At 44.0% G+C, this 11210-nt stretch overlaps 1 protein-coding gene across 1 annotated transcript in view; it reads left to right on the forward strand.

Annotated features, from left to right (window-relative positions):
• The window catches only part of PRKCB (protein kinase C beta), a 222512-nt gene extending 211760 nt beyond the window's left edge, over positions 1–10752 (forward strand). Inside the window, exons 17-18 of the mRNA XM_018561835.1 lie at positions 8551–8563; positions 10404–10752. Coding sequence (XP_018417337.1) covers positions 8551–8563; positions 10404–10543 — 153 coding nt within the window. The 3' untranslated portion in view covers positions 10544–10752. The remainder of the gene's footprint in view (positions 1–8550; positions 8564–10403) is intronic.
• The last annotated feature ends 458 nt before the right edge of the window (positions 10753–11210 follow it).

Here is an 11210-nt window from a genome sequence, read left to right on the forward strand (position 1 = left end):
GGCTTTGTTGACACTCTGAGCTTTGGTGGCTATCAGCATGTTCTAGTAAAGGCAAGATTAACAAAGATACATAGATTCTAGGGGTACTAGTCATCAAAATTGCGTATTTGCTTTCCTGTCTCTTTTTCAATTAGGTTGGAATATTTACAAAGCATAGCCCTCCCAGTGTCTCTGTGTATTATAGAATTGGGATTTCCCAGGTTGCACTGCTCCAAATTCCTGTCCTCTGTAAGCCACAGCTGTGTTTAATCCCATGAGACTGCCAATTCCCTTCTGATATCTAAAGCTCTTTCCTCCTTTTTTTTTTTTTTTTTGCTATATGTTTTTTTTTTCTGAGTTACCCGGCACTCCACGTTCATATTTCCAAATGGGCCAAAACATATCGATGTCAGAGAATCCAGCAGATGCTCGTGTGTGCTAGACTCCCATCATCATCGTCATTTCTGCATGAGTGAAGGAGATAATGCACTAGCACAGCGAGTGCCCCAGGCTCCACTACAAATTGGCCATTCCGCATGTAGCCTTAGCCAAGCATTAACTCATTACCCTCTTGACGATCTGGGCTTACAACGGAGGGGAGCTTCTCTAGAAGCTGCTTTTCTGTGCCTTCCAGTTGGACTGGGAAATGCTTGATTGGGGTAGGTACGCCTGGTTTTACTGGGGAGTTGCCTGTCAAGAACTGCAGCCATACCAGCTTATTCAGTAGTACAAAGCACAAGATCTAAACCTGATCACCAAAATGTCACATAAGTTCCAACATTATATTTTAATGAAAGCTGAAGGTTTAAAAATATTGGAAACAAGTCTTAAGATTACATGAATTTCTGGTGATCCTGCCAGCCTATTGTGGCCCTTCCTGGGGTGACAGCTGTCTCGGTGGTGTGCCCGCATTGTTACCCTATCAGATGTACCCTTCATGGAGATTGCTAGTGGGTATCCTGTATTGCAGGAAAGTAGTTGTCATCATGATTGACATAAACAGAATAGCACATGTGATATTTAAGGATATTATAACATGGTGAGCACTTTAAAGGAGAACTATTGGGTTAAGGCTTTTCCCCATAGTTCTCCTAAGGGTAATGGGAGGACACAAACTAGCGTCCTCACGTCACCCTAAGCTCAGTATACCGCGAGCTACAGCTCGCGGTATACTGAGACGCCGCAGCCGGAACGGATCCCGACAATTCTGTCTGTATCCACCCAGCTGCGTGAGAGTCCTTGACCGTTCATTTTTTGTCTAGCAGCACGTTCCTGCTGGTGGTGCTGTAACCCAGCGATTAAACTCTCCACTGTGTCCCTCAATGAACATAGAGAAAGGGATTCTATGAGGGGTATAAAAAAAACTATTTTCTTTTACATTCATTGAAGGACATAGCGGAGATCCTGACCATTCGTTTTTCACCTAGTGTCCTATTTCTGCCGGTGGTGCTATAACCCAATGGTCAAGATCTCAACTGTGTCCCTCAATGAACTCAGAGAAAAGGATTTCATAGTGAGTACAAGGTGCTATTTTACATTCATTGAAGAACACGTTTGAGATCTTGACTGTTGGGTTATAACGCCACCTGCAGGAGTAGGACACCAAGTTAAACACTTACCAGTCAAGATCTTTGCTGTGCCCTTCGATGAATGCATAGAATTGGATTTTTTAGCAATTTTTTTTTAAATGCTAGGTTTTATGAAAAAAATAAGATGTTTAATATGTAGTGCTTTAACAATCTAAATGCCATTCAGTTAAAGTTCACATCTAGTTTAACTAGGGATGCACCGATACCGTTTTTTCGGTTCCGAGTACCGATATTTTTTTTTCGGTACTCGCTGATACCAATACCGGAAGTCCCATTAAGGAAGCCAGGCCGCATATAATGACTTGCCACCTGGCTTCCTGATTAGCCGGGCGGTGCGTAAAGACTCGCCACCCGGCTTCCCGATTAGCAGGAAAGCCGACTCCATGCTCCCTCTTCACCAAGTGATGAGAAAGCATGGAGCCAGCTTTCTGGCCAATCAGGAAGCCGGGTGCCGTGTTATGACGCGGCGCCAGGCTTCCTGATTGGCCAGGAAGCTGGCTCCATGCTCCCTCGTCACCAGGTGACGAGGGAACATAAAGCCGGCTTTCTGGCCAATCAGAAAGCTGGGGAGACGGGTAATGACAAGCTGCCCGGCTTCTTGATTGGCCGAGAAGCTGTCTCCATGCTCCCTCGTTACTTGTGACGAGATTTTGATTCGCTGGCTTCCCGGGCCAATAAGGAAGCCGGGCAGCGTGTAATGACTCGCTGCCTGGCTTCCTGATACCAGAAGCTCAGGTATCGGGCCAGGCACCTGAGCATTTGTACGAGTACTTGCCCAAATACTCGGCACCGGTATTAGTATCGGTGCATCCCTAATTTTAACCCTAAATTTAAGAAAATGACGTTTATAAATGTTACAATATGGCAGGGGCGTCCCGAGGCTGGGTGACACCCGGAGCAGTAACCGAGTGTCACCCCGCCGAGACGTCACTGCGCATGACGTCAGTATTCTGATACCTGCCGGCGGCCATCTTGGTGATGGACGCCAGCAGAGATAGGAGGGAACAGTCACCCGGCGGGATGAGGTATGCCGCCGGGTCCCCTCCTCTCTCCTGATACTGTCGGGCGTTCGGTCCATGACCGAGCGCCCGACTTTTCAGAGGGGGGGGTGACACCAAAATGACTGTGGGTAATTTTGGTGTCACCCGGGTGTGGGCTGCACCCCCCTGTGACGCCACTGACTATGGGAAAGTCCTCCTAATACCGTTCACAGCTCAGTGTGTCATGTGCAGGAGCTGCAGTATTGCAGAGGGGCAACATTGTTTTACTTTGTTGTGCATTCTGTTGGTCAGCAGCATCAGTGCAGCCATTTCTTATGTGTGACTTTTCATTTTATTTATCTTCTGTCCTGAAACTTACTTTGTCCATGAACATCATTAAATTAAATACATCATTAAAATTTACACTTTTCATGAATCAGTAGGACGTCTGCCCTGTAACTTCTACCTTGTCCATGAACCTCGTTAAATTAAACATCATTAAAATGTACACTTATCATGAATCAGCAGGGCGCCCCTCAGAATTACCATGTCATTACTGTAAAGCCCTGCTGAACTTTAAATCCACTGAATATATTTTTGGTTCATCGAAACAAAAGTCTTACTGTTGATTTTCTTTAGAAAGCTGCCACATCCTGAGTAGAAAAGCCGGTCCCCAGCCAGCATGTGTCTCTGTATAGAAGCAGTGGTCTCTGCAGAGGTCTGATACAACCCCCTGCTGAGTCAGAGCTGAGCTCTCCCATCTGTAGCATTAACTTTTTCACCATGAAAACAAAAACTACTCCCAAGCAATCAAAAGACAGTGCTGCTCCAGGTCTGTCCACATTCATTGTGTGCCAGCCCATCACGTGTTTGGTCAGTATGTAATGAAAAAAAGGATAGCGGCATTCAAGGAAAACGTCTAATTTTGCACAGACATGGGCCTAATCCTAGAGACTGATTAAGCGCATGTCGTAATAAAACCTGTTGGAGAAGCTTTCCTGGAATGCATAATACTTCACGATAAAGAAGAAGCTGCATACTATATTGGGATGCCACTATCCTTTCTTTTCATTGTTCCTCCTCCCGAGCACATAGGCATCAAATCACATGATCTTTGGCAACAGGGAGCTTTGTGGTTGCTTCACAACATTAAAGACTGCATAGAGACAGTTGTTTTCAATCACCTTGCAGTGAAATAGAGTCCCACAGATGATGCATGGGTTTGCACAATATTAATAGGCACTGATAAGATTTACAGTAATATGTTCACCAACAATTGCCTTTGTTAAACCCAATTTACTGAAAACAGTCCATGAAATGTTAGGTTTAGTGGCCCTTTACCTGATCTAAGACATTAACAGTTTGGGATGTACATCTGTATTGCCCTTTACCATGTCTTTTCCAATAAGCCAGTGTGATTGCAGATCTTGACAGGTGTTTCCCTTGCACTTCAGGCTTACCTTCAAAATCTAATAAGTCTCTAACTCTTCCAAAGAGGAAGGGGAAGTAAAACACTCCATCTGAACAAGGACGTGAAGAGGCTGGATAGGATTCCAGCAATCGCCTTTTTATGTCATCACAATGACAGGTGTCACAACTTGCCCAGGAGATGTCTGGTGATCAATGATGGCATGCTTGACAGGACCGGGGTTTTTCTTACTCAATCCTGAGACTGCCAGTAGAAGTATAACAGAAATACCAACTTGAAGCAGCCCTTTCCATTCTGGCATCATGGCAAAAAGGTAGCTTGGTTAAAGTGTGTCTCAGCAAATTATATATATATAGATCTATATATATTCACACACACACATACATACAGTATATGCAAGTCATGCACATTTACTCATGTTTTGTCTTCACAAGAACACTGCAACTCAGAATAATATCTGTTGATCCCTTTCCAAATCCGTTGTAACTTCCTGTAGGGAGCTAGCAGTGCTGCTTCTGGTCCACTGAGATCCCAAGCAGTGCTCTACCCTGTTGGACAACAGAACACCTTCCCTCCCCTCGTATGTACTAGGCAACACTGTTTGCAATTTTAGTGCAGCAGAGACAGTGTGTTGTCAGCCCAAACAGGAAGTTAGGAGCTCACTGGATTCCTGGCAGGTTCATCAGGCATTTGTCTGCACTGACAGAGTTTTTAAAGAGACAAAGGCATGGGGAAATGTGCGTGTATTTCAAAGGTGTACTGAATTTTTCACTTTAAATGTCTTGAAGCCCCCCAGAGCCTCTACACACCTATTATTGCTCTTGCTAGAGCACCAAAATGATGATTGTGCTTCTTAAAGCTGAGCGCTGCATTTTTGACCCATAAGCCTGATATGTAGGCTCAGTAACCAGCAGTCAGGCATTAGAGGGGGTGGGAAGGCCAACCCTCGACTTCAGGAAGTAAAAAGGCTCTGTAGTTTTGGGGGTGTTGGCCATTTAAAAGGGTGCATGCAGTCTGCTAAGGTCCTGGGTGTGTAAACCCAGTCCCAGTGCAGCAGTAGTTTATAATGAACCAAGTATCCCCCATCTACTTTGCATCTATTTTTGGGGTGCTGCGTACATTTAAACTCTTCCTCCTGCTCTTGTAACTGGCTGCATACCTCTCTATCTGCACAGAGCCTGAGATCATATATGAGATTTCATACAACACAGGGATCCAGAGGGTATTTATTCAGAATCTACAACTTGGCACCCAATGGTGTGACATGTATCAGCAGCACCGGCATGGCCTGGGCCAAAATTAGGAATGACTTGTTCTACACTGTGTGTTGCCTGAGTTTAGGTCTGCTTTACCAAGGCTGAAATCTCAATTAAAATATATGTACAGTCTAAAATACAGTGTAAAGGACAGCTGTACCAATACATAAACTAAACTATTGTTAAATCCACACTCACCGCCCAAGCTAAACTGCATTACACTGCACCCCCGGTCTGAAAAATCTTTGCCAATCAGCCATCACTGTTTGGGTATTCTGACCGGGGCACACCTGTTGCTGTCAGAATACAATAGACAGTGGGTACTGCCATCCATTTTGTTAGCTTTGATGGCTGGCTTTAGTTCCAGAGCATCAGCCTTCTCTGGTGTTAACAGATTGTCCAACGAAAATCATTTCACCGCGCCAGTCTTCATTCACCTAACTGGAGTTGTAAGGCTCTTGATACGGCCATGTCTGTGGGGACCCAGTGCCCCTGGACTCCCAGAGCTTAAGACATTTTTGTCTGGCGTCCTGTAAACACTTGAAGAGGCCACAGTTCTGGAACATGGGTAAGTAAGCAGCTGGGAGGGAGCAGTTTAACTTATGGGGTGGATTTGGCAAAGGTGTACCTGTCCTTTACAAAACGTTTCTACTTGTATAAAGGAAGTAGAAAGCTTCCACACTTGCCATCTGCTGCTCATTGAAGAGTGTTCCACTCAGTTTAGTTAGGTTCAGCGGCTCTAAGACCACCAATGCTCAGAACTGTTCAGCCCCGTTGAACTGGCTACAAAAAATACATTTCCACATACTGGGTTTCTAAGACCTGCTTGGGCCATGCAGAGGCTTTTTTTGAAGGTGGGTTATAACTTCTGAAGAAAGCACAGGCTACTTGGAGCTGTACGGAAACAGACGATCCATGATTTTTTTTGGCAGCAGCAGCAGCAAAGGGTGTTCTCAATCTGTGACAGTGCCTCTTTTATCCCCAGCCATGGGGAAGGAGTGGGTGATGTCTACATCGGTGGTCTAACAGATACCATTTTTTCGCATCTTCTAAAAATCTGTTTGCCGTCATCACACGGCAAAAACTGACCTTCAGTGTTTTTGTTTCTTTATCATTTTTTGGTAAGATTTTCAGTTCATAACATTTTCAGACAACTGTGTTATCAAATGTGTAAATGTGCCAATTCAACGTCCATATCATGAAAACGGAGTGGATGGCGACAAGAGAGCTAAAATCCTGTTTCAGTGGACCAACGTTAAGCTAATTTGTCTCACCAAGTACACAGATTTGGCTGGTCCTTTTTTCTTTTTTGTGTGTTAACAGAGCAAATAGTGTCACATGACTAAAGTGGCCATTTTGTATTAAACCGTTAGCCTTTGTATTGTTTCACAGTGATATCCCTGGTCCTTCATAGGTTGATAGATTGTATTTTTATGGATTAAGCACCAAAAGCTTTTTGGACTTGTATAAAAGAACAGGAGCCTGAGCGGGTCTGAAAAGTGTTTAATTAAGAAAATAGATTAAAAAAAGGCAGAGAATGCCAGTGTTATACGTTGTGTATTTCATTAACCACTATATAAATATATTAAATAACTGAAATGTTTTTACTAAACTGGAGGTGTCTACACATTCAATGCATTGCGGCAAGTTACCAAATCAGGAAGGAGAAGTTTCACTCTTAGGACTTGTTCACACCAGCAAGCTGCTAATGAACTGTCAGAAGTGACGTTTTGATTCAGCTCTACTAGCCACAACGCACAATGCGCTGATAAAAAAAAAAAGTACTGCATGTAATACAGTGCTACCTCGGTTCACAAACTTAATTCGTTCCACAATTCTGGTCGCAAACCGAATCAAACTGTGCTCAGACTGCGATCTTGACTAGAGGAAGCCGCAACCACATGTCAGAGCAGGGAAGATGGCTGCGGTTGTGTTCGTCACCCGATGCGGAGTTCGTGAACGGAAGCAAAATTTTGCCGAACTTCCTGTATGCGAACAGAAGCATTCATGAACCGAGGTACCACTATACTTTCAGCGCACACCACCATAAACAAGCCAATTTGCATTGTAGTTGCGCTAGAAAAGGCTTCCAGCACAGCCCCAATGCTTTTTATGTAAACAAGCCCTTCAACACATTGTGACTTACTGGACAAGGGGTCCTGACATCACAATCTACCCCTTGTCCAATCAGAGGAAGCCTTGTATGCATTGATAGAAAATACTAGGCGTTCTCTGAATAGCTGCTGTGCCGACTGATCAACTCCCTGTGTATTCAGAGCAGAGCACAGCGGCATACAGGACCCAGAAAATCACGTCCAGCACTGTAGTAGCGCTGGCTTCTAGAGTGCTTTACAGGATCCATGTGGCCCTATCAGGTATATCATGCATACTTGCATCGGGCCCAGCTGGACCAATGTAAGTATGTATAATACAGGACCCAGAAGATCACGGCCAGCACTGTAGTAGCTCCGGCTTCTAGAGTGCTTTACAGGATCCATGTGGCCCTCTCAGGTATATCATGCATACTTGCATCGGGCCAAGTTGGACCAATGTAAGTATGAATAATACTTTATACCTGGAGTCAGCTTTAGGCTGATTATGTGGTGCGTGGAACGATTGATTTGATTTGTTTACACGTTCCAATAAACTTTTGTCATCCAAAGTTTCCGAAATGGGTGGCATCAAACGATCATTTCAGACATCTGGTCATTTAAAACATTTTACATGAATACACGATGTATGTATGGTCAGCTGTGCATCTGTGGTTTTGAACTGTTCCATCATAAAGGTTATCATTTAGGCTCCGTTCACACCTAGGCATTTTGTCGCTCAAAGCTAAGCGGAATTCCATTCACTTGTCTTGAGCACGACAGAACGCTCAAGACGAGGAATCCCATTCAATTCTATGGCCCCTGTTCACACTGAGCATTTTGTCACATGATATTTTCCATTGAAGTCTTTGGGACCAAAAAGTAGCTCATGTACTTTTTCCAGCAACAGGGGTTTTCCTGCTTCAGGTGTTAGCAGAGGCCATAGAAATGAATAGGATTCCTTGTCTTGAGCGTTTTGTCACGCTTACCTTTGAGCGGCACAGCTCCTAGGCGTGAACAGGGCCTATAGTGTACATGACTGAATGGGCCTCATTAAAGTGTAGCTAAAGCCAAATCTTTGTGATTTCAGTGGGGAAGAGTTAGATCCCTGTCTGGGTTTCAGTGAGTCTTCCTGGGTCTCCTGTGAGGTTCTTGCTCTTTGTGTCCTGGTGGCCATTGTCACTGAGGAACATAGTGTTGGAAATTACAAAATTGTACAGTGGTTAGCGGAAGAAGAGGTGAGTGCAAATCTTTGAGAGAAAGCATATGTTCAATGACAACTAAGATTGGATTTCCCCTCACTTGAGCGATTTCCTGTTGTCTCTATCGGACAGGAAGTTGAAGCTAAATCTCACTAAAACCCAATAGGACCACTAACTATTCCGGCATTGGCTTTAGGTACATTTTAAAAATGAGAAGTGTCTCGGGTATCTATGAGAACACCATTTTCATCTTGGAGTACTCGAAGACCGCATAGGCACGAGTTCCCTGCATTCGTTCACATCTCCTCCCTCCAAGAAGGCCATGACCATTACAGACTGGTTTTACAGGGTACAAGTCTCTCGTGAAAGAAAAGTTCACTCAACGTTATTCCCACATAAAAATTTATAAGTGTTTAAGAATTTAGAGAAATAGATTTTTCTTGGATTTCCTTTGATCAGCTCTTCGAATGCTTCATCATTCTCATAAAGCCTAGGCTTGTGTTTCTGCCGGGACCTGTAACTAGGGGTTAAGTAACGAGCAGAGCCATCTTTGAAGTGAGCTCTTATTTTAACCCCGAGGGCACGGCTAGAGGAGAGCCCGCTCTGTAAGACTTGCGTCCCTATTTAGTGGAAGAGACTACCAGGGCCTACATTCGTACAGCGTGCTCTGTGTAGCATGGTAGAACGGTTGCTATGGCAACTGTCGGAACATGTGAGCTTTGGGCATCTTGTGGAGAGAGATTGGTGAAGATCTGCTTCTGCTGCAGGGAATTAACTCTTATGCTAGTGGAGGCTATGGATTACAGGGTGGGAATATCCTTTCGTTCTTCAAAGCAGGAACTTTGCTTGTAATGTAATTTACACAAGTCAGTGAAAGGCTCATTTGATAGGGCCAAGATGAATAAAGAGGTATAAATGTAAATCTGATTTTTTCTAGACTTCAGTGCCGTGAAATGTGGTTGCTACACTTTATTCACACAATTATCATTCTTAGCACTATGTTGCATCACTGCAAATGTGTGCGTAATGGAACTTGCAATTCTGTGAACCTTGGGCTGTGTGCTACTTTCTGGGCAGCAATGACACTGTAAAAGAATGATCCAGCTTGACTGTGCTAGAATTGTGTTTGTCCACATATGGTTGCTCACAGGCCAAACCCATTGGACTGACCATTTAAAAAAATTAAGGGACAATTTAACTGAATGTACCTACATCTAGGATTTAAGCAAGGTCAATGGCCAAATGTAATGTACACTCAGTTGTATTCTGCCTGCTTTTGAGATGTTCTGGAATCAGTTACGGTTCATTGACCTGCATTTGACCGCCTTCTGACTTGTATTTGACCTCCTCCATCAACCTGTTTTTGCATCCCTATTGACTTATATAGGGAGAGAAGCAGTTCTTACATGAACAAAAGACCATGCACACAGGCCTTTAAGCAATGGGGTGTATCTAAAGGAAAAAGGGAAGTGTCTTGTAAGTGTGTCATGGCCCCTTTTTGACTTCCAAGCCGAAGTGTCTTGTAAGTGTGTCATGGCCCCTTTTTGACTTCCAAGCCATCATTTTCCATTTTGACTGGAGTAAGCAGTCAAGTTTGTTGTATTATATTCTTCATAAAATGATACTATATTGAGCTCTTGGTTTCACTTTAAGTAAGTATATCCTGTACAGCCACTTATTTGGAACAAGGTTATGGATGAGCTGTGTGTGTGTGTTGTTATGAGTGTGGCAGGAGGCTCAAGATGGCAGCCAGTGTAAATGTATCTTATTGCTTGCATCATCTTCATAACATAAAAAAATTAAAACACCGTCCGTCTGGAAGAGCCAACTAAGAGTTGCAATAAAAGGAGCTTTTTTGGCAAAATGGCTGCATCCCGCCAACGTGTAACTTTGACAAGGAGTTCACCCGGCAGCCCGTGGAGCTCACCCCCACGGACAAACTCTTTATCATGAACCTGGATCAGAACGAGTTTGCTGGATTCTCATACACAAACCCGGAGTTTGTTATCAATGTGTAGAACACAACGGAAGAGACCAACATTTCTGCAAAGCCTTCAACCGTAATCTGGTGGGAAGGGCCCTGTCAGGAGAGCCAAATCAGAACTGCAGGCATTTTTGGTACATGATACTTAGGGAGCTGACGAGCTAAAGTGTGCCTATGGCCAGCGCATAGAGGAAGCAGCCAATTTATGACCAATGGGTGGCCAGTCCATTGAAATGGATTGGGTTAAGATGCAACCAAGACATCATTTTTTTAGGTATCTTTGCTCAGGAGGCAGACAACGGTTACAGTAAAACACACTCTGGTTATTAAGATTGTATCAGAGAAAGCTAACCAATTGGTAAGTGGTTGCTGGTCACATGGTTGCCTGCTTTCCTTGCAAGTGTTCTTGGCCAGCTCTTTACCCAATCTGCTCTGTGAGCTGCCATATTAATTACATCACTAGGTTCTAGTGAACTCTTCTCATCTCGCAAAATGGCTGCTTCCACATCGCGCTACGCCTGATTAACTTTTGATGCAAATAATACAGGCTTGGCCTACTACTATGCCTAAAAGTCTACAACGGACCCCTATTTTAAAAGAGGGAAACCTTGTATCCTTGGAGATACCTTGGCAGCTGCACAACTCTGTAGAACACACAGCAGAACAACTGATAACTGAACATTCAGCTACAGTGCTGCTTA

The sequence above is a fragment of the Nanorana parkeri genome, unplaced genomic scaffold, assembly GCF_000935625.1.
Source record: "Nanorana parkeri isolate BGI_ZX_2015 unplaced genomic scaffold, ASM93562v1 scaffold19, whole genome shotgun sequence".
Lineage (NCBI taxonomy): Eukaryota > Metazoa > Chordata > Amphibia > Anura > Dicroglossidae > Nanorana > Nanorana parkeri.